Below are 24,031 nucleotides of genomic sequence, written 5' to 3'. Positions count from 1 at the left end.
TTCAGCTATGTGTGTGGGACACCACCCTTGGTTTTATGTGACACTGAAGATCAAATCCAAGGGCTTCCTGCATGCCAGGCAAGCATCTCCAGCCTGAGCCCCAATCCTTTTACTTTTTGAGACAAAGCCTCACACTAACTTCTATATACTGTCATATGAGTTTACTGCATGGCTCATCAGGTAAAAGTGCCTGTCAGAGGGACTCACGTTGTGAAAGGAGAGAACCAACTCCTTTAATTTGGCCTCCAATCTCAACAAATGAGCATGGCATCAATATTCCTCCACATGTGTGCAGGAATACATAAATTTTAATGAACTTATGATTTGTTTTAGCCTCTAGAGTATTAGGATTAGAGGTGTGAGCTGCCACATCCAGTTAATTATTTTTTTAAGAATAAATTACTAAGCTGGACATGGTGGCATATGCTTGTAATCTCAGCACTTAGGGAGGCAGAGGCAGGTGGATTTCTGTGGGTTCAAGCCCAGCTTGGCGATTGAACCCAGGACCTTGAATATGCTAGGCATGGAGTGTATCATCAAGCATGACCATAGCTCTTGCTTCTTTCTTGCTAGTGGTGGTAGTATGCCTGTAATTCCAGTACTTGGGAGTTTGAGACAAAGATTTGCAGCTCAGTAGTAGAGAATTTATTTAGTACCTGGAAGGCTCTAGGCTGGATCTCCAGCAGTGTAAGAAGGAAAACTTTGGTTGAGAGTGGTGGAGCTGTCTGTAAGGGCAGCAACCTGGGAGGCTGGCATAGGGGGATGGAAAGTTCAAGACCAGCCTAGGATACACAATGAATCTGTCTGGTGGCATAGCACAGTGGCAGTTTGCTTTCTCAGCATGTGCAAGGCCCTGGGCATGATCTCAGCACTCCAAACAAAACAAAAAAGGTAGGGCTGCACAGCTGTAATCCCAGCACTAGGGTGGTGGAAGTAGTAGGATCAGAAATTCAAGGCTAGCTTTTGATACGCAGCCATTTCAAGGCCAGCCTCGGTTACGACACACTGTCTGGAAAAGAAAAAAAAACAAAAACCAAACACCAAATGAAGTTGCTTCTTGCGACCTGACCCACTGCTGCTAAGATTTACAGTTTATTTTGAGGTTCACAAGCCCCTTCCCTATCCCAGAACCGTAAAAAGGCGGACTTCCAACCTCTAAGAACCTCTGTTAGCATGTATAGAGACAGTAATACACCGCGTGCTCCCGTCACTAGCGCCCGTGGGTTCCCAAGTCAGGGGTACAGAATGGGTTGACAGCGGGAGGGAGGGGCAGACTGCACACCCAGCGCCAGCCGCCCTAGAGCCCCGCTGCACGTCCTCCACGCCACGCCTGCCTCAGAGCCCGCCCACGTCATGCCCACCTTAGCCAGCCTGGCTTCAGGACCCGCCTCTAGGGCCTCTGCAAAGTGGGCACCTCTGAGTCCCAAAGCTCGCGCGTCGGGCCCCACCCGCTGCTTATCTCCTATCCCCTCCCCCGCAGGCCCCCTCCCCACTCCCCGGCAAGTCCTGGTCCTTGTTACTCCCAGCCTCAGGCACCGACCGCGGCCCCACTCCGCCCAACAGCTTACAAACAAACGCCCTCCAGCGCGCTCCTGCCCCAGGCCCCGCCCCTTCCCCACCCGGGCTCCGCCCCGCGCACGCGCCGCACGTGCCACACGCGTCCCGCGTTCCTTCCCCCACCTGCAGGCCCCGCCCCCGAGCCAATGGGCACGGCCGCCGCGTGCGTCCTGTCCCGCCCTGCCCCTTTTCTCTCAGCTCCGCGTCGCCAGGTCTCTGAGCGGAGCAGGCGGCGGGCTGCTCTGGTGCTGTCTTCCAGTGACCGCCGCCGAGGCCTGTCGCCGTTGGCCTCGGGCTCCTTTGCCGAGCCACCATGTCGCAGAGCGGGGAGGAGAACCTGCAGGGTGAGGCTGTGGGCCGCGGGGGCGGCAGGGTCGTGGTGCGGTGCGTGGAGGCCGCGATGCAGTTCGGTGCGGCTGGGGCTGGGGGCTGAGCCTCGGTGCTGCTTACAGACGGTCCCTTCACAAGCAGGCCGGGCCTTTCTTTCGTGGTCTGTTGTTCACACTGGCATAGTTCTGTGTTTTCACAGTCTCTGTAGGTCAGGCTAGCTTCGAACTCCCCGAGAACCTCCTTTCTCAGCTATCTGAGTAGCTCAGATTACAGGCCTTTGGCTTCCCTTACGCCTGGTTCAGCATTGTTTAAGAGGGCCAGAGGTTGCAGGTTGAATTTTCAGTGCTTTGATTGAAGTCATTAGTATTTATGACTGTAGCGCCTCTCACTTTTCCCACGTCGTACTGGGGACGGAACCAGGTCTGAACGTGCTAGGGTTAAGTGCTCAACCTCCGTGCAACACTACCAGTTCTCATTTTATGCATTAAGACATGCTGACTTTGAACTTGGGATTCTCCTGCCTCAGCCTGAAGAGTAGCTGGATTTAACAGGCCTTGGCCGCTGCCCTCCATTTTTTGCCTACTTTAGGTGGAAGAGGAGAAATAAGGCTTCAGACTGTTAGCTCTTTTTCAGAGTTAAAAGATTGTTGTCTTTAAGAAATGATGGAATAGCCGTACAGAGGTGACCAAGCCTTTAATTCTAGCTAGCAATCAGCAGGTAGATGCAGGCAGGCGGATCTCGGTGGCCAGCATGGGCTACAAAGTGAGTTCCTGGCTACAAAGAAAAACCCTGTCTCAAAGAAAAGGGGGGGGGGGGTAGGGCTGGGGGTGCAGCGCAGTGTGGAAGAGAGCAACAACAGCACGAAAGGAGGGTAATTCAGCCCAGTAGGCTCACTGTAACCACTGAAGTGATTTGTAGGTTAAAATGGAAGTAGCCTGGGTGTGGAAACACAACCTAAAAATCCCATTATGGGAGAGGATGAAGCTGAGTCTTGACAAGTTCAAGGTTGGCTTGGACTATGTAGCAGAACCAGGATAGTTAGGGGCTGTGTAGCCAGAGCCTGTCTCAGAAACAATCAAATAGGCTCTCTTGGCCTTTCCAGGCTATTAGCACTAAGCAGACAGCTGCTAGTTTTTCAAAACCACCCTGAGGGCTGTGTGCCATGATACAGTTCTGAGAGGAACCTGGTGGGTCTGAGTTAAGAGCTGAGCCTTAATTATACAGGTCTAGGAACTGCAGGAGGATCCTGTTGACCTTTGTATTCTCTGAAGCAAGAGTTCACTAAGTAAAATGAGCATGTAAATAAACATGAGAGGGCTTTCTAACCATTAGAGTTAACTTTTTTGAGCTAGGGTCTCACTATCCCTGAACTCAGATCTGTCTGCCGATGCCTCCCTAGTGCTGGGATTAAAGGTGTGTGCCCACAACACCCAGTTAGTTTAGTGTGAAGATTGTTTGTTTGTTTGTTTGTTTTTTTTTTGAGACTTGTTTTTGTTTTTCCTTCTGTGTAGCTCTGGCTGTCCTAGAACTTGTATAGACTAGGCTGCCCTTGAACTCACGGAGATTCACCTGCTTCTGTCCTGGAGTGCTGGAATCAAAATCTTGCAACACTGACCTGGGAGCTGGGCTGTGTTAGAGTTTTGTGAAAGCTTAGATACATTTAGTGAGATGCATTTATTTATTACTCTAAACAAGATTTTAGTAGGCAGAATTTAACCAGTCAAATAAATTACAGAATTTGTATTTTAAAACTCCAGCCACATTAAAAAAAATCTTATAATTCAGGTTTTGTTCCTTAATGTCAAACAGTTTCAGCTTCTTTGACAGATTGAGACGCTTTTTGTCTTTCCTAAATGAGATCAAGTGATGTTTCATAACATTTGCTGTATAGTCACTTCGGTAGTTATTGAGATTTTATTTCTAACAGTGTTATTTAGATTTCATCTCTGGAAGTTTCTGAGTACTTCTGAGAGGGCTCAGTTACCACCTAATTCGTTGATATACACGCCAGACTGCTGAGTCATTGGCAAAGTGAGGTTGTCATTTGTCATTTCAAGGGTTAAGAAGATTTTTGTTTCTCTGTTTCGCTTATACTATAAAAAGATGGTTACAGTGTGGAAACTCATGCTAAGGATTTGGGCTATTGTTTGGGGTGTACGTGCAGCTCGGCACTGGCTTACTGTCTAGCCCAGAATGGGAGGGGTCACTTGAGTCACATGGGGTATCTCAGCTGCCCTATGAAATGTGAATCCCAGCTTGGAGTCTGAGCTGAGGCAGCTCCTCTGTGTTTGCCTGATTGGCTCGCTTCTTGTTTACTTCTGAGGCTGAGAGCTATGGAAGCCTTGTTGGTAGGTGGGACAGCAAATATTCCCCTTAGCAACCTCTGGGACCAGTTTTCCTCAAGGTGTTACCCACAGAACTGATTGGTTCTGTTCCCTTTTTACCTCTGATCCATCTTGTTGAACGGTGCTTAGAGGCAGGGCTGGTTTTTTCTTCTTTGTATGACTTCTGGCATGCCAGAAGGGAGATAAGCTTTGTGATACTTTTGTGCCTTAGTTGCTGCTCTTGCCTTGAAAGGACCACTGTATAGAATCAGTAAAGTCTTCACTCAGCTGTTCTGCTTGCAACTGGTTCTGATAAATGGTTCTGTGGTTACAGGCAGGGGTCATGAAGAGAAACATTGTTAGACCTAAGAGGTTTCTCTTAGGCTTTAGCTGAACTTATGCAAATAGTCACATTGAGATCTAGAGGTTAAATGGAAATAAGGATGACTACTTTAGTTAAGGACATGCCGGGGACTGCTCAGAGTCCCTGGAACCACCTGAGTCAGGATGCAGACTCAGGCATGGCCTGGCAATAGGCAGAGAGACAAGTTCACTAGTCTTGGAAGCCAGTAGCTTCTAAGCTGAGACAAGCCTGTAATCCCAGTGTTTGGAAGATGGAGGCAGAAAGAGCAGGAGTTTAAATGCCAGCCTGGCTACAGGAGACATTGTCAATAGAACACACATGTGTGTGACAGAAAAGGAAGCCATAGCCTGGGTTATGTACCTGGCAGACTCTAAAATTATTTGCCAACCAAGTCTCTTTTTTCTCCTAAGTTAACCCAAGGAACCTTTTAAGTGTTGAGACAGCAAAGGCCAATTCCGGAGAAGCCCTTTTGTGTGTGTGATTTTGCCTTTGATTTGGGGCACTGCTTCCCCCAGACTTGGCACTCTCTTGCTGGCTTTCTTGGAAGCCTATAGCATGTGTATTATTTTCCTCTGGTATTATGTTCCTGTTTCCAAGGTTGTGTGGGTACCTGTTCCTCTCAGAGGACCTCTAGCTCTGTCTGGATGCTGTCCCTGCTGGAGCTTGTCAGTATATTTGAACCTCTAATACAGTTTTCAAGTTGGGCTCAGCTTCTGGAAAACCATGGAAAAAGCAACAAAGGTGATTCTCCTTCTATAGCCATGGTTGAGTCCTGCCATCCCCAGGTAGTGGGGTTGCCTTGAGAATAGGGACCCTGTGGCTGTAGTTATTGTTAGGCACTGGCAGTCTACAAAGTTTCCCTTGGAATATAGAGGGTAGTACAGAGAAGGGACTCCCTGGGTTGTAATGATATAAGCAGTTTGGAAGGCAGGCTGGTAAAAGCAACCTTCTAATCTCAGTATTCCAGAGGCTAACTGAGGTAGGTGTGTGTGTGTGTGTGTGTGTGTGTGTGTGTGTGTGTGTGTGTGTATGTATGTATGTATATTTAATTAAAGAAGTTTTTTGAGGTGGTTTTATGTATTCTGGGCTGGCCTTGAACTTAGTAAGTAGCCAAGGGTGTCTTTAAACTTTTATTCTTCCCCTCAATATCTAGAGCACTAGAATTACAGGTATGTGCCAACATACCATTTATGTGGTACCATAAATCCCCAGCCATAAATAATTATGTTATTCAAGCACACTAATCAACTGAACTACACTCCCAGCCTCAAGGAGGATCCAAACTTAAGTGGCTGTCCTAATTTCTCTTCTGACAAAACACAGTTTAGGAGAGGAAGGGTTAATTTGGCTTATTCCATTAGTAAGAGGACGTTGAGGGACCAATTCAGTGAAGCTAGTAGTTACATCATACCCACAGTCAAGAGCAGAGGGAATCAAGTGCACCCATGTTCCCTGCTTGCTTTCCTGTTTAGGTTTTCTCTGACCTTTAAACTATTGAGGACCCCCTGAGTAGGGAATGGTACTGCCTACAAGTGGCTGGATCTTCCTATACCAATTAACAATCAAGACCGTGCTTCTGGGGCTGGAGAGATGGCTCAGTGGTTAAGAGTGTTGACTGCTCTTCCAGAGTCCTAGCATTCAATTCCCACAACACATTTGGCAGCTCACAAATATACATGCAGTCAAAACACCAATGTACATAAAATACAAATAAATTATATTAAAAAAAAGACAGTGCTCCTATGGATAAACCCGTAGGCCAACCTCAGTAAGACTTACTTCCTATGGGGTTGGCAGATAGTTTACCAGGTAAAAGTGCTTGCTGCCAATCTTGTTGATCTGAGTTTGGTCCCTAGAAACGCAAATGGTAGGAGAAAACCAATTTCTGCAAGTTCAAATAAAATACTTCAAAAAGCCCTTTCTTCTCAGTTGTTTCTAAGTTGTATTAAGTTGACAAAACCAATTAGAACAGTGGCCAAACTGGTTTATATAGTGAGATTCTCCAAAACCAAATGGGAGAGTAGAGAGATGCCTCAGCAGTTAAGAGCACTTATTTACAACTGTATAACTTCAGTTCCAGGGATTTGGTACACTTCTGGCTTCAATGGGTACCAGTCACATACATGGTGAACAGACAGACAGACAGACAGACAGACCGACCTACACGCAGGCAAAACACTCCCACACGTAAAATAAGAGCACATTCTGCCCCTTAGGGAACCTGAGCTCAGTTCCCGGACACTATAGACTCAGGGAGATGTAAATTGGACTTGATTTGTGTCTTGCTGTAACTCAGAAATGAGGGCTTTGGGGGCCAGCAGTCCTGCTTGCTGTTTGAGGCCTAAAAGTATTAAATTACATGAAATGAGTTGTGTTTTGACTGGGGAGATTCTTTGATAAGAAGAAATGTTGTGTTTCTTTTTTTTTGTTTTTTGTTTTTGACAAGGTCTTGGTCTTGTAGCCCAGGCTGGCCTTAAACTTGTCTTCAACTTCCAAGTGTTCTATTAGGATTATAGGTGCACCCCCCACCTTGTTTAAAAAGATGTATGATCTGATGAATAACTGCAGGATATATGTAAATGAATAACATCTTCTTCATTTTCCAGGACTTAGACTTCCTCTCCACTCATAGGTTAATGATCAAACTTGGTCCTTAGTAAATCATTCGTGGAGACAGAGCTTTTGGACTCAAATGGTTTTTGCCTCAGATCAAATCCATTTGGGATTTCCCCTACCACCCCTCAAAGGTCCTTGGGCCTCTTTATTTCTTTTTCTTGTTTAGGCCCTCCCCTCCCCCCCTTTTCTTTGTGTAGCCTTAGCTGTCCTGGAACTCACTCAGTAGACCAGACTGGCCTTGAAATCAGAGATCCTCCTGCTTCTTCGTCCTTAGTGTTGCGCTACCACCGCCAGGCTCTCTCGACACTTTTTGAAAGCACTGCTATGACATGAATACATCTCTTCAACAGTGCAGTGCTGTTGGTGTGAAAACAGCAAGACCAGGACCCTGCTGCACTTGGTTGAGCCTGCGTGAAGGATCTGGTGAGGGGAACTGAACTGGCTTCCTCACAGATAACATAAGATTGGAGCTTGAGCTTGCCAGCTTCCACAGCTGTGAGAAGTAGCGTATGGCAGTATAGATCAGGACAGATAGTAGGCTTCCTGTATTTTCAATTACCCCTTGTACAGTAAGTACACAGAAATCTTGCTGTTGTTTTAGTTCCTTTCACAAGCTCCTAAACTTGTAGGATTTCCTGAGTGTCTGGTTTTGGTTTTTTTTATTTGAGATATATGTCTTTATACGCTAGCCTGGCCTTGAATTCCTGTTACTCCCAAGTGCTGGGACTGACGGGGGAAGGGAAATATATCTCTTAGCTAGGAGGAATTTTCTCCTTTAGTCAGGTCTGTTTTTGTAAGGAGCCCCCTAAGAATGAGATGACTTATTCTGGATTCAGAATAGATAGCTTCAGGCTAGAGTTTGGTCAGAGGTTGGAAACTTGGGTTCACTAGGGAGAGGAGAGAGCTGGAGGTTGGTTTTTAAAAAGTATAATAAATAAACTGCCACCACAGCCAGCTCTAACCCAGAATGCTCATGGGGCTGTGGAGTTGGCAATAGGAAGGCGGTGTTCCCTGCCCCATGCATGTGCTTCCATCTGGCAGCTTCTGACCTGTCTCACAAACTAAGTAACACATTTTCTTGAGTTCTGAAATCTAGAAAAGTATTAAGTCTGAGGGGGATGTAGAGACCGGAGCTTGTCTTTTTTGTTTTGTTTTAAATTTGTGATTGAGCAGAAGTGTGGATAGTCTGTGTACTCTGCTTGTGGCTGTTTGATGTGCTATATCCTTTTGGGTTTTAGCCTTTAATTTATGAGATTTGATACTGAGCTTAGGGGATATTGTGGGCCCTGCTGGTTGTGGAAAATTGGTAGTTGCTGTAGGAAAAACTACATTTGGCATCAGGACTGGGTACTGTGAAGAAGGCAGCCTGACCTCAAACTCAAGTGAGATACCAGAAAAGATCCAGGTACCATTTAACTTCATCACATAAATTGGGACAGGCACAGATTCTGAGTATTATATTGGCCTAGACAAAGGGAACTATCCATAGCTGAGGCTCTGTACTATTTCGTAGGCTAGGTTTAGGAGCTCACACTTGCCCAGGCTGGCCTTGAACTAATAGCAACATTCCTGTCTTACTGAATCAAAACTGCAGGGATTCTAGGTGTGAGCCACTGACCCTGGCATTCGTGTGTCATCAGCCAGTGAAGGGAGGATGGATGGCCATTGAAAGATACTAGTCTGGCACTGGAATTGGTGTGGGATTTGCAGATCCCAGAGGGCACTTGGGCCTGTGTGCTGCAGCAGAAAGGCTCTGGACTCTGCCCTTCTGAGCTAGTGTTATGCTTCATGTGGAGTAGCCCTACTTCTCATGAGGCAATCTGAGAAGCTAATGAGGAAAAAAAAATCATGTTTATTTCAAAGTTTGTGTTGTATAATTATTTGTTAGTTTACTGAGAGGCTGGTGGTGGTATAAACTGTAAATACACAATTTATTTCTGAGCCTTTGATTTTTTTTTTCCCCTGAATGAAATGAGTGCACAGTTTCTGCAATGAGTACACAGTTGAACACAGTTGAGGCCAGGCTTCTGAGGGTTAAAAACATGTCTTTGGGATGTTCTGGAAAGCTGTATGGTTGTTATTACTTCTAGAGAAAGTGTATGTGTGTTGTTTTGCCGTTGAGATTCACTGTGTACCTTCGGCTGGCCTGGAACTCGATCTTTGTAACACACTGGCCTCAAACTTTAACAGTTCTGCTTCTGCGTCCTGAATTCTGGGATTTGCAGGTGTGCCCCTTCATACCTGTTTTTTTAAGGGTGTTTTATTTGTTTTAGGGAGGTCACACATAGCACAGAGTGCAGGTTTCCTTGAACTATAGCTAAAGGTGGCCCTGAACTCTTAAATCCTTCTACTTCTACTGGATTATAGGTGAGTGCAACCATGTATGCTCCTTTTTCTTTTAGAGGATGTTAATGTGTGTGGTAATTTATAAACAAAGTCTCAATATAGCCCAAGCCAGCCTTGAACTTGAAGCAATCCTCTTGCCTTTTTCCTCCCTCCCATTTGGTAGTGGGGATTGAAACTAGGGTATGTTGGCACATGCCTGTAATCCCAGCACTTTGGGAGGCAGAGGCAGGGGGATCTCTGTGAGTTTGAGGTCAGCCTGGTCTATAAAGCAAGTCCCAGACAGCCAAAGCTACACATAGAAACCCTGTCTCAAGACAAAAAACGACAACAGCAGCAACAACAACAAAAAAGTAAAAAAAAAGAAAAAAGAAACTAAGGCCTCTTCTATGTCTAGAGTTATGTCCCCAATCAGAGTGAATTGATTATAAGTAGTTTCATTTCTTCCTTAATTGAATCATCATATAGTACCATGTTAGTCTGAGCACAGAAAAACTCAGCATAATTATTACTGTATTTAGTAAAATTATAGTGGCCACAAATTTTGTTTATTCAGCTTCTCTAGCACATATATTCATTCCTATCATTTGTGGTTGTCTTCATCCTCTATCAGTTCTGTGTACTACCAGTTACCTACCTACCTACCTACCTATCTGTCTATCTACCTACCTACCTATCTATCTGATTATGTGGTTAGGGACTCTGTAGTCTTGGTTGTCTTCGAACTTCATATGTAGACCAGGCCAACTCAACAAAAGGATTTTCTAAAAACAAATGGACCTATGTGTCAAAATAGAAAAGTAACTTTGGGCCCAGAATGAGGCCTACACTTTAAAACACACACTCATTTTGCTAAAGCACCACAGAGCAAGCGAGATGGAAGGGGGTTGCTGCCAAACTTGATAACCTGAGTTCAATCCCCAGGACCTCCGTATGTGTAATGTGTGAGGTGCCCACACACCTTCATACAAACAATGAATAAATAGAAAGCAAGCAACCACCACAGGGGGGAAGCAGAAGCAGTTTACAATAAAAGATACCCTGTTCTAGAACATAGCTTTCAAATTAAATCCAGGAGAGTGTAAGTCAGACTAGTAATTGAGTGTTGGCACTGTATGAAGTAGCACAGACTCATTTTGGGATTATATGCTGGCCCAACTGTGTCAGGAAGCAGTCTGTTTGCGTGCATCTTACTTTGTTACACAAACTGACCTCAAACTTTACAGTCCCCCTGTGTCAGCCTCATAAGTACTGGGATTGTAGTTGTGCACTACCTGTTTTGCTGAAAAATCTACACATGTACACACATGAACATTGGGCACCGCTGGGATTAAGCCCAGAACCTTATGATTATTAAGGTACGCACACTCACTGCCATGCCACTGAGCTATAGCACTAGCCCTTGAAAAAATACATAAATATATAGTTTCTGGTTTGGTTTTGTTTTGTTTGAGACAGGGTTTCTCTGTAGCCTTGGCTGTCCTGTAACTCACTATGTTGACCAGGCTAGCCTTGAACTCAGAAATCTGCCTGCCTCTGCCTCCCAAGTGCTGGGATTAAAGGCAAGTGCCACTACAACCTGGCCCTTGAAAATATTTTTATCAACACATTCAGCAGTCCAAACTGGAAGCAAGCCACAGATGTAACAGTATATATGTTCATTATTTTTGTGGTGAGAAAACTTTTGGAGAACCAAAGTGTACCCTTAGACTTCATTTTTAATGTGCTATGCTGTACTTCTATAGTGTAAAGATTTGTCTAAGTGAATACTTAAAAGGTAAGTCTCTCTAAAGAGTGAAATTTAACCAAAAAATTAACTATTTTATTTCAAAACTTGCTAATCTGATTTCTGGTATGAATGCAGAGCAACAGTAATAAATAAGAATTTTACAGAGCCCCAGGACCTTGTGATCCTGAATGTGGAGATAGTTTGAATTTAAGCCTTTAGCTAGGCATGTTGACCCATGACTGTAGTCTATAGCACCCAGAGGAGGCAGGGACTGGACTTTTAGTTCTCTGCCAGCCTAAACAAGACCCCTGTCTTGGCCTCTGGTAAATCCACAGGTTTGTAGAATACCTGCATGGAGTAAAGGAATGGCAAGTGATACAGTACAGTGTCTCAGCCTCAGGGACCTTGCCAATTGGACCTAAGAGAGGCCAGCAGACCAGAAATGCAAGTGTATAAAGTGGCAAAAAAGTGGGGCCTAGAGTGATGGCTCATCATGTGCTGTCTTTGGTAGTGAGTGGGCCTGTCTCTCTGCCTGCCTGCCTGCCAGTCATTTATCTATTGAGACAAGGTCTCACTGTATGGTCCTGGCTGGCCTTGAACTCACAGGGATTAAAAGTACACATCGTCAAAGCCCCATGAGGGGCATATTTTTAACTGTCTTTTTTGTTCTCTTTAGGCTCTTGGGTAGAACTGCACTTCAGCAATGGGAATGGGAGCAGTGTTCCAGCCTCTGTCTCTATGTATAATGGTGACATGGAAAAAATACTGTTGGATGCCCAGCATGAATCCGGACGAAGTAGCTCCAAGAGTTCTCACTGTGACAGGTAGGTTTGTTGGGTGTTTACAGTGTTGACGTTCCCAGCAAGTGGATAATTATAGTTGTACATAATGCTTTTGTGGGTGGGCTTCCAGGTCTGAGGCCACATTTGGGAGTAATTCCTGAAGCAGTGCTTATTAAAAAAACCCTGGGTCTGTTGGGAGGAAGTGATCTGGGTTCGGGCTGGAGAGACCATATTCAATCTAGGGACAAATAACAAAGTCCCTTAATATACTGGCCCTTGTTTATGAAACTGATCATGGTGAACACCAAGTTGGAGCAGTTTTGTTCAGGCCCCCAGCTAGCTTGTGTTCCTAGGCAGCACTACTAGGGAGTGAATCCAAGGTGTGTGGCTGAGAGTAAGTGGTCGAAGGTCAGATGCTTCCAAGAGCTATGCCACAGATCATGCAGGAGGGTGGGGCTTCCCTAGGGAACTGCTCAGCCGAAAAGACTGAGGATTTGTTTGGCCCTGGTCTGGTGTTAGGCATAAGGATGAGGCTTGCTGTGGAGAGTCCTCTACCACTCCCCTTACTAAGGCAATAGCCCCTGCTTGGGATTGATGCTTCCTATGACAGAATTGACATGCTACTCTGTTTTATTCATTTCCTAATGAAGCCCACCTCGCTCCCAGACACCACAAGATACCAACAGAGCTGAAACAGACACTCACAGCTTTGGAGAGAAAAACAGCACTCTGGTAAGCCATAGACAGGAGCATGATATAAGGTTCAGCACATCATCAGTCTGTTGACTCCTGCATGAGATCACTTACACACAGCACACTTGAGTTTTTGCTTTCCCTTAGTTTTTGAGAAAGGGTGTCTCATTGAACATGGAACTCACCAATTTGGATAGATCTGCTGGCTAGTGAGCCCCAGTGATCCTCCTACCTCTGCCTTCCAGGGTTGAGATTACAGAATTGTTCTCCTGTGCCTATAAAATGAAAAGTTTTTTTTCCTATGCCTGTCCTAGCTCCTATAGCTGGGCAGATACTAACCTATTCTAATACTGGCCTGGCCTACTTCCTGCTTTGTGGTCTATTATGTGGCGATTCTCCAGACCTCACCTGAGTTAGTCAGTCAGTCTATCTGTCTCTTTCTCTCTGAATCAAGGTGATGGACAACAATGTTTACAACATACCAAGACAGGAGATGCTTCATAATAATGACAATGCCAGATCTCTGGGTATTGAAATCAGCATTTGAATACACAGTGCACAAAAACATCAACCAACACATGAGTGTTGGCTCTATGTTTTTTTTTTTTTTTTAAATTTTATTTATGTGTATGTGTGTATGAGAGAATGCCACATGTATGCAGGTGTCCAAGTTGTCTCAAAAGAGGACATTGGATCCTCTGGAGTGAGTTATTGGCAGCTTTAAGCTGCCTGATGTGGAGGAAAGCAAACTCAGGACCTCTGTATGAACAGGAAACATTTTGATTGGTTGATTGATTTTTGTGACAGGGTTTCTCTGTGTAGTGTTGGCTGTACTAGACTTGCTATGTAGACTAGGCTGGCCTTGAACTCACAAAGATCCACCTGCCTCTGCTTCCCTGAATGCTGGGATTACAGGCTTGCCACTAGGCCTGTGTCAGCAACAGTATCTCTTGATTTTTATTTAGACAGGGAATACCTATTCACCCTATCTAGCCTGAAACTTGCTGTGTAGACCAATCCGGTCTTGAACTCACAGAAAACCAGTGCCTCTGCCTCCTAAGTGCTGCACTTAGGGTGTGTGTCTACCACCATGCCTACTGGTGTTGAGGATTTGAACTGAGGATCCTGATACTCGTGTAGCAAAGTTTTATTTACTTTTATTTACTGAGCCATCTTCCCAACCACTACTCTCCCTTCTTAATAGGGTTTCCAAAAATATATTTTAAATAGTGTGTGTGTCTGAGTCCAGGTGTCTAGATGCCAAAGGCATTGGATCCTTTGGAACTAGAATTATGGGCAGCAGTCAGGCACCTGGTCTGGGTTCTGGGAACTGGATTTGGTCCTCTGGAAGAAGAGCAAGTACTCTTAAGCGCTGGGCCAACTCTCTAACCCGAGACAGTAAATATTTTAAAACCATATATTAGGAATTCCATTTTGCTAATACTGAGGTGGCTATAGGTGTGCACACCTGACTTTTGGAGTGAGTGTGGGGCTAGAGCTCAGCATGGTGTGCATGCCGGGCAAGCATTCTGCAAACCGAGTCATATAGAGCCCAGTACATGAGCTTACTTTTCTAATAGTAACTCAATAGAAATGAAAAGAGTTTTATATACCATGTCTTTAGCGTTGTTTTGAGATCAGAGCCTATCGTACTGTTCTGTTGCTGTGAAGAGACACTATGACCATGGTAACTCTTATTAAAAAAAAAAAAAAACACAAAACAAAACATTTAATTGGGGCTGGCTTACAGTTCAGTCTATTCTCTTCATGTCAGGAAGCATGGCAGACAGAGTGCTGGGGAATTAGCTGAAAGAACTACATCTGGATTTTTAGGCAGCAGGAAGAGGGAGAGCTTGGCTTGGGCTTTTGAACCCTCCAGACCCACACCAAGTGACATACTTCTTCTAAGACCACACCTACTCCAACAGGGCTACACCTAATCCCTCCCAAGTAGTGGCATTCCGTGATGACTAAGCATCCAAACATAGGTTTATGGGGCCATTCAGTCCACCTTAGAGCCTAAGGGTGAAAAGGCTAGATGGTTTATTGCTTAAGCCGACTGTTTTTAATTCATGCCATTTTCTGTATAGTAGTTTGAGGCAGTTTTCTCTAGTAGTGCTATCTATCCTTGTATATGTGGTCTGGTGAAGATGAGTAACATCTTCTGTAATTGTTCAGCAGTTGATTTAGGAAGCAAGGTCACTACTAGAAGCCTTGGTTCCTCCTGTGCCAAATTTTTTTCAGTTTCCCATCACCAAAAACCAACTGTCTCTACCTACTAGCCCAGGCTTTCCAGAGAACTCTTCTCTGGTCCCAGTTTGGGCTCCAAAGGCTTCTAGAACCCACTCATCCTTCTGTATACTTAAGTTCACGTCCACTTTTGGAACAGTCTTTTTGTTTGTTTTTTTTTCTGATAGGGTTTCCCTGTGTAACTCTGGCTATCCTGGAGATTCAGGCTGGTCTTGAACTCACAGAGATCTGCCTGCCTTTGCCTTCAGAATTCTGGCCTGTGCCAGCACTTCCAAAAGCACCTTTTAAAGTAGCTTGTTATACTAGCCATACTTGGTTTTAGAATCATCATTTTAGAATGTTCTCATTTTTTTCCTTCTGTAATAGGTTCTGCTGTTATCTAGGTTCTCATGACAGTAGAATAGTGGTTTTGGTATTTTGGGATGGAGTTTTTTATACTGTGTAGTAGTTCAGGCTGTACTTCAGCTTACAGAAAATCCCTGCACTCGCCTCCTGAGTGCTGGAATGTAAAGGCTGTGCCACTGAACCTTGTTTTTGTGGAGTTGGGAATGGAACACTCAGGATTCTATGTATATGTACTTTGCAAACTCAGCTACATCTCCAGCCCCTAATCCAGATTGAGCAGCACTTGGACAAAATGGGCATGTCCATAAAGGAGAAGCATATGCTAAGGCTTGTGAGAGACATGACTAGGTAACTCTACACTGGGGTCTGTTGGACACTGGATGTGGATTGATACTGATTTCAGGAGACCCCAAGGAACTTAGTTCCCGTTAGAGTAGGGGTTTATCAAGTTAGGTGATTAATGGATTTTTGGCTGAAGTCTGACTTAGAGTATATTGAGTGGTCCCTGTACTCATTCTGTGGTTATTTCCTGGGATAGATATATTTAGAAGTTGGCAGAATTCTCACATTGGCTCCCTGACCTGTGGAGTGAGGGCTCTTATGGTTGGAAAGGCTAATGAAAGCCTTTAGAGTTGCTCCTGCCAGGGAAAACAGTGAATCAAAACCACTATCACACCACTGGAGGAACTGCAGAAGTTAGTGCTACCATCAAGGACTTCAAAGATACAGGGTTGGTGGTTCCCACCACATCTTTTAACTCTCCTCTCTGACTAGTATAGAAAACAGATGGATTGTGGAAAATGACAGTTGAATGTCAAACTCAGTGAAGTGGTATAAATATATTTAAATAGGTAAATCACAGAAGAGACCTTTGGGATTTGGGAGCAAGGCTCTACCATCTTCAGATAGCTTATCTCCTTTTGGCCTGCTATTGGGCCTTAGCAGAAACTAAACATTTGACAATGGTCCACAGAGTTAGTATGTGACCAGAGCCGCCCATTATAAGCTGGGTATATATGACCCATCAAAACACAAAGTAGGATGTACACTGTAACAATGCATTATCAAATGGCAGTGGTATATATGTGATCAGGTTCAAGTAGGTCCTGAAGGCACAAGGAAGTTACATGAAGAAATTGCCCAAATGCCCATGGTTTTCTATTCCCATTACAGTACCTTCTGCTGCCAAGCATGTACCTATAGCCTAATGGGGTATGCCTTATGATTGTTTGATTGAGGAAGAAAAGACAAGGGCCTGGTTTTGCACATTATCCAGGGTCCACCCAGAAGTGGACAGCTACAGCATTACAATCCCTTTCTGAGATAACCCTGAAAGACACAGCAGTGAAGAGAAATCTTCACATTGGGCAGAACTTCATGCAGTATTCATGATCATACATTTTGTTTGGAAAGGGAAATAGCCAGGTGTGCAGTTGTTCACCAGTTCATGAGCTGTAGCCAATGAATGTATGGTCAGGGACCCAGAAAGAACATGACTAGAAAATAGGTGAGAAGGACATCTGGGGAAGAAGTATGTGGATTGATTTTTCCAAATGGATAAAGAAGGCGAAGGTACTTGTGCCCAGTGTGAGTGCTCATCAAAAGGTGACTTCAGCTGAGGAGGAGTTTAGTAATCGCGTAAATTGGTGGACAATTCTGTGGAGAGTTTCCCCAGCCATTCCTGTTATTGCCCAATGGGCTCATGAACAAACTGGCCATGATAGCAGAGATGGGGGTTATACATGTGACAACATGAACTGCACTCACTGCTGCTCAGTGTCAGATCTGCGAATGGCAGAGACCAACACTGAGTCCCAGATATGGCCCTATTCCTGGGGTAGCCAGACAGTGACCTAGTGGTAGGTTGACTACATTGAACTGCTCTCTCCATGGGAAGGACAACACTTTGTCCTTACTGGAGTAGATATTTGTTCTGGTTATGGATTTGCTTTTCCTGCACATAACCATAACCACCTTCCATAGAGATATAGACTTCCTTATCTACTAGATTTTACATAGCCTTGTTTCTGACCAAGAAACTCGGTTCACAACCAGACAAATCTGACACGTCCGTGATCATAGAATCTACTGGTATTATCATGTTCTCAACCATCCTGAAGCAGCTGACCAGAAAGAAAGATGGAATAAACTTTTGACGACACAGTGCTAGTTAGGTAACAGTAGCCTGGAGTGGCTGGTACAAGGTTCTCCAGAAGGTGGTATGCACTTTAAATCAACATCCACTATACGGTACAGTTTTTCCAGTGGAAAAGGGAATAGTTCTACCCACTACCACTCCTAGTGATGCACTAGGAAATTTTTGCTTCCTGTTCCTTTGACCTTAAGTTCTGCTGGTTGAGAAGGAGGAGTGACTTCTTGCAGGAGGCACAACATCCTGTTGAACTGGAGGCTTAGTTTCTGATGCCCTTAAACAAACTAAGAAAGGAATAACAGGCCCAGCACAGTGGTGCAAGCCTGTAATCCAAGTACTCAGGGAGGCAGAGACAGGTGGAGTTTGAGGTCTACAAGTGAGGTCTACAAGTTGAGGTCTACAAGTGAGTCCAGGACAGCCAAGGCTACACAGAGAAACCCTGTCTTGAAAAAGAAACAACAAAAGGAAAAAACAAACAAAACAACAGTATTAAAAGGGATGATTGATCCAGGTTACCAAGGGGTAATTGGATTGCTCCTCTATAGTGGAGGCAAGAAAGATTGTCTGAGGTGCAGGAGATCCTTTAGGCTGTCTCTTGGTGCTACCATGTCTTGTGATTAAATTCAATGGGAAACTCCAAAAAAAGGGCACAGACTTCTGCAGTGAAGGTATGGGTCACTTCCCTCAGGAAAAGAACCATGACCTGCTGAAGTACCTGCTCAAAGTGGAGGAAATACATAGAGTGGGAACTAGAGGAAATATCAGCTGCTGAGGCCATGTGATCTGTTGCAGAAACAAGGATTATCATTGACACAAGTGTTAAAAATGTGTTTACAGATTTGTATTTACTCAATTTATCATGTAATATCAGTTAAGAGAATATCTGTGATTATTATATTTTAGTTTTAAATACTAGGAGAATGTTCCTCAAGGGACATTACCAACTAAATGTCTGAATTTATAATGTATTTATGGTTGTAGGTGGAATAGTTAATATGTCAGGTATAATTATGGTTATTATTATTATTATTATTACTATTTTTCATTTGGAAATTGGGCATAAGGAGATAAGATTGTGTGTTAAGTTGACAAGGGCTGGCTATTCTTGGTTGTCACCTTTGACTACATTTGGAATTAACTAAAACCCAAATGGCTGGGCACAGCTGGGAGGGATTTATTATTTTTAAGTGAAGTCATTGGAAGTGGCAAGGCCCACTTTCCATCTGAGCCATACCTGCTGGTAGCAGCCAATATGACAAGTTTGCTATGTCTGCTGGGGGATGGCCCTTTGACCATGGTCACAAGAGTCGGTGGAGTTCTCTGTTGAGCTTACTGACCATATCTCTGCTGAGAATGTGGAAAGCTTACCTGCCTTATTTAATATTTACTTTTTCTTAGTCTGAGGAAGATTATATTGAGAGAAGAAGAGAAGTTGAAAGTATCTTGAAGAAAAACTCAGATTGGATATGGGATTGGTCAAGTCGGCCAGAAAATATACCCCCCAAGTAAGTCCTTTTTCATTATTCTTGTCAAGGCTCTTCCCTTGATAAGAGGACATTGACTGGCAGTTGCTTTCTACCCCAGGGAGTTCCTTTTTAAACATCCGAAGCGCACAACTACTCTCAGCATGAGAAACACGAGCGTTATGAAGAAAGGGGGCATTTTCTCAGCAGACTTTCTGAAGGTTTTTCTTCCATCTCTGTTGCTGTCTCATCTGCTGGCCATTGGATTGGGGTAAGTGATGTTTCTTTGTGAGCACTAGCAGGGTGGGCCTTGGTAATTCTAGGCCTCAGCAATTTGTTTTTTACATTGCTTATTAAGAGAGATCATTTTATAGCTTGGTGCATTTTCACAAACTTATTCCTAGGTCATTGTTACATCAAAAAGTAAAGATATCCTATGCTGTGGAAGGCCTTGCCCCTTTATCCACCATGTCTTGCACAGGGGTTCTCATGCTCACTTCTTTCTTGTGCCACCTATACAGCGGGTGGATGGTCCTGTTGAACTTTTGGCAATAATGAAGTAAATAACGCCTCCAGGTTTCTGCTTATGTATGACATTTAGACTAAAGCAGACCAAGTAATAAAGCTGTGGATTCTCTAGGTGGGGCCAGGTTGTGAAAGGAACACTAGGGATTGGGACACATGTATCTGGGCTGACCTCACAGGGATGAGATTGGTTTTCAGATCTTCCTATGTCTATCTCTTCTGAGTGCTAGGATTAGGAGTGTGTGCCACCACACCCAGTTTGCTTGGTTGAATCCAGGGCTTCATACATTGTGGTCAAGCACTATACCAGTTGAGCTATATATCCTCAGCCCTTGCTTATTCTTTCTGTAGGCATATCCCTAGTAGCCCCTGTCCATGTGGAGGTGATCTCACAAGACCCTCTATATGAAGACAGTGTTGTGTGGCAGCAGTCTATTGAAATAGCTGGCATGCCACTCTGGCCTAAGTTGGTTGGGGATATGTTTGGGGCAGAAGGCTCTGTAATCTGCTTATTTTCTCCCAAAAGCTGTTCATGTGGTTGACACGTGGTCTGTTTCGTGTTTGGTCCCTTGGGATTTTGTGGGTCTCATAGGTACATCTAATCCCAATCCTTAACTGCACTTATCTCCCTGCACAGCAGACCCTCAGGAGCCTTGTAGACCTGCCTGTAGAAATTGCTTCCTGGGTATAGAGGCTCCTCTTATACTTGGGCTGGAGCCCTACCTGCTTTCAGCACTTCTCTTCTGGTTCTTGGTCTCATGGACAGGTGCATCCCATCAGCTGGAACTTTTTTTCTCAGAACTAGTAAGCAGTAGGGTCCAGTGGTACTTGGGAAGCAGAGGCAGGGGATGGCTGAATTCCAGGCCAGCCAGGACTACTTATTGAGACCTGGTCTGAAAAAATAAAACAGAACAGAACCAGCAAGGGGAGGACCTGTGGGCAGGGCCCAGGAAACTCCGTGTTTAAGCTGAGTTTTTCCCTTCAGGAAATCTTTTCGGCATCCAGCTCCTACCTACTATCTCTGTTCTTCATCCTTCCCAGTCTCAGAGCTTGATGGTGCCACCCCAACCACATCCTGACAACTTCCAGTCTTTCTAGATGAAAGCTACCCTCCTTAGTTCAGATAGCTCACTGCCCATACACAGTCTTATTCTCCCCACTCCATAGACCTGGCCAGGTGGAATTCTTTCTTGTTTTCTTTCCTTGAGATTGTTGTTCCCCACTCGATTTCAGAGAAGAGAGCCTTCATTACTCCTTGGTTGGGCTTTGAGGTTAGTGGTAATGAATTAACTAGATATAAAGCCAGCCTGCACTGCAGCTGTGGGGGACTCATTTGACATACTGAAGGGAATGTGAAACTGTGTGGTAATAGCATTTGGGGTTGGTTTATACTTTTTGTGGGGAGTCCTTGGGTTTGAACCTGGGATCTTGTGCATGGTGAAGGTACTCTGTCATTGAGTTTCAACTCCTGCTAATATATTAGTATCTTTTTTTTGTACTTTTAGTCTCTTGCACCATTAGAATAATTGACACAAAATTAAATTTTAATTGAGATTAAGAAAAGTTAGACCAATGTGGGATACATTTTTGATGACTAAAACACTTGATAAAGATTACAATTATACTTTATCAAGTATAAGGTGGTTAGTTCCTTTCTAAAGCTGTAACCATGGTGGCCTGCCCTGTTTGAGCTACATATAAAGTCACCTGAGAATTGACTGATTGACTACCATTCCTTTTCTAGGATCTATATTGGAAGGCGTCTGACAACTTCCACTAGCACCTTTTGATGAAGAATTGAATCTGACTTCTGGTCACACAGTGAGGATTCATGTCTGAGCTGTGACAGCTAACTGAAGAGCTAGCATGATCCTTGGGTGTCTGCACTATGTGTGTTTATTTGTTCTGTAAATGCAGTGTTCCTGATTTAGTGAGACAGAATAGATTCTAATATCATGACCTATAATTATACCTATGGGATCAATTAATAAGCATGTCAGACTGATGCCTATTGTAGCATTTATTAGTAAATTTCTTTGGATATTAGATATAAATAGTATAAAATTTTAATATTGTAGCAATGATGTAATTAAAACGGATCTGTAATCATAATTCAGTTAAGACACTTTACACTTCAAAAGAAGAAGTAAATGATATTTAAATCATTAAAGAATTTGTCCCAAAGGAATATTGTGGCCTTATAGTTCTATTACATAGTAGAAAATGCTACATGGTTAATTAAAGGGTATGGGTTATCTGTAAAGGCCTCTTATTATATGAATTAAGTAGCAAGTAGAAGCTAAGGTTATCCACCAACCCCACTCTGCAATCCCCACCTCTTCTTGCTTTGCAGGATGCGGGTTCCAGCCTTGCTGTCTGCCATTACCTTGGACAGTCAGTTTTGTTGCAGGCATCTTCATCACTCTGCTGGATTTAATCTCTTTGTACTTAAATTTTGTGTGCTTTTAAAATCAGTTCTATTGTAAGCAAATCTGTCTACTTTAAAAGACTGGAAATGAAAAAAAATAAATCTTTGCCAAATCCTTTGGAGATTACTGGATTTGCATATGTGTTAATCAGTAACCAAAGCTTCTGTTAAACAAGGTGTGCTCTCAGTCTCTTTTCTATATAGCATGTTCTTAAAGCCTGCCTCTTTGCCATGCTGTATATATCCTGTTGTATTGTTTCATTGTCTCACACTTAACTCAGGTGTGTTAAAATAAAAGTAACATTTTAACCGTCTTTTGCTTATATTTAATGATTACTTGAAATAGCTTATTCCTCTCATTTGGAGAAAGATGGCAGGATGTAACCAGGTGTACCTTCCTGGGATTAAAGGCATGCAACACTACACCTGGCCCCCCAGAATCTTCCCTTTATTTTTAGTTTAAAGGGTACACTAGCACATGAGTTCAGCATCAGATTATCTGGAGCTGGAGTTGTGAGCTGCCCTACATGGATGCTGAAAACAGAATCATGTCTCCTTTAGCAACCTCCCACCACTCATTATCCTTTTTTTTTTTTTTAAGCAACAATTGGAAAAGGCCACTTTTCTTGTGTTTCAGCCTTCATATGTCTCTAAATGACAGAAATATATTTCCAGATGGCTTTAGTGAAAAGCCTGTTTCTTTTTTCTTTAAGATAGATAGGGTTTCTATGTGTATCTCAGAACCAGGCTGGCCTTGAACTTGTTATCTGCCTCCTTAGTGCGAGCCTTCTTGTCTTGCAAGCTTTTATGTTTCTATTCTAGGAATGTGAGTGGGGCACTAGACTCAATTCTTCTTCCTCTGCTGGGATCACAGGTCTGCCCCACCACACCCAGCCTGCTTTATCCCCTTGGGGGATGGAGAGATGGCTCAGTGGTTGAGAGTACTGGCCATTCTTTCTGGGGATATGGGTTTCATTCCCAGTATCCACGTCGGTGGCTCACAATTATGTATAACTCTAGTCCTAGGTCTGATGCCCTGTTTAGCCTCTGAAGACATGAGACACAGAAGTGATACACATATATGTATGTAGACAAATCACTCACAGGTATAACTATTGCTCAGTTATTGAGTAGTAAGTTTGAAATACAGCAAAATTAACTAGTGTTGACTTAAAAACTGCTTTGGCCACTAGTTAATGCAGTTTGATTTTAACATACAAGTGCAGAGGGTTGCAGCTGTGGAGAAGACCTAAGGACTGTACCTTAAAAACGAGACAGAGCAGGCTGGAAAAAGATGGTCAGTGGTTAAGAGCACTGGCTGCTCTATTGAAGGACCTCAGTTCAGTTCCCAGTACCAGCATGGCAGCTCACAATCAGAACTCCAGTTCTAGGGGATCTGACATCTGGTGTTTGCCCGTACTTCAGGCATGTGGTACACAAATGTAGATACAGGCAAAACACTTGTGGGGAGGGGTGTTATGTAGTCTTGGCTGTGTAGTCTTGGACTTACTTTGTATACAAGGTGGGCCTTGAACTCACAAAGATCTGACTGCCTCTGCTTCCCTGAGTGCTGGGATCACAGATGTGATCGTTCTAAAGCAGGTCCACTCCCTGTAGTTTCTGATGGATGTGTGTGTTCCCTCCCCTGGAAATCAAGTTGATGGATAAGACAAAAAGTGATGTGGCCTAGTTCCTGGGTCCATCAAGATTTAATGCTGACAGCCATTACTTTTCTGATGGGACATTATCTTCAACCCACAGACTCCATGCTGGGAAGAATCTAAACTGCCCATTGGAGAGGCCTACCTGCAAGTCAATGGCTGGGAAGCAGGCTGGCCAGCTCACCCTGCTGACCTATCATAGTCTTGGAGCTGAGCCTAAAGTACAGACTAAAGACAGACTAAAGGAACTACTCATCCTTAGGAGAAAAAGCTAAAGACAATGTAGCACATTTCCTTATTAGTGCCAAAGTCTGAGGCTGAAAAGAGAAATGAATAAGGTGTGATGGAGTGATGGACATAGGAAGGGTGAGTGGCTGGTTGACTGGGCAGGTAGGAAGTAGTGGGAGGAGTAAGGGCAGACTGTTAAAATGACAGTGGTGCTTCCCTGTAATTCAAGTACACAGAAGGG

General features: G+C 43.9%; 1 protein-coding gene across 1 annotated transcript; it reads left to right on the top strand.

The window, feature by feature from the left end:
* The first annotated feature begins 1,738 nt into the window (after positions 1-1,738).
* Positions 1,739-22,215, top strand: Bnip3 (BCL2 interacting protein 3). Its single transcript, XM_021637820.2, has 6 exons — positions 1,739-1,901; positions 11,940-12,087; positions 12,696-12,777; positions 18,884-18,990; positions 19,070-19,219; positions 21,218-22,215. The coding sequence occupies exons 1-6, from the start codon at positions 1,871-1,873 to the stop codon at positions 21,261-21,263; spliced, it is 564 nt and encodes a 187-aa protein (XP_021493495.1). The 5' UTR covers positions 1,739-1,870; the 3' UTR covers positions 21,264-22,215.
* Positions 22,216-24,031: the final 1,816 nt, after the last annotated feature.

This window comes from Meriones unguiculatus, chromosome 1 (assembly GCF_030254825.1).
Source record: "Meriones unguiculatus strain TT.TT164.6M chromosome 1, Bangor_MerUng_6.1, whole genome shotgun sequence".
NCBI lineage: Eukaryota > Metazoa > Chordata > Mammalia > Rodentia > Muridae > Meriones > Meriones unguiculatus.
The sequence above is the reverse complement of the archived record's forward strand: the minus strand, read 5'-3'. Positions and strand labels throughout refer to the sequence as shown.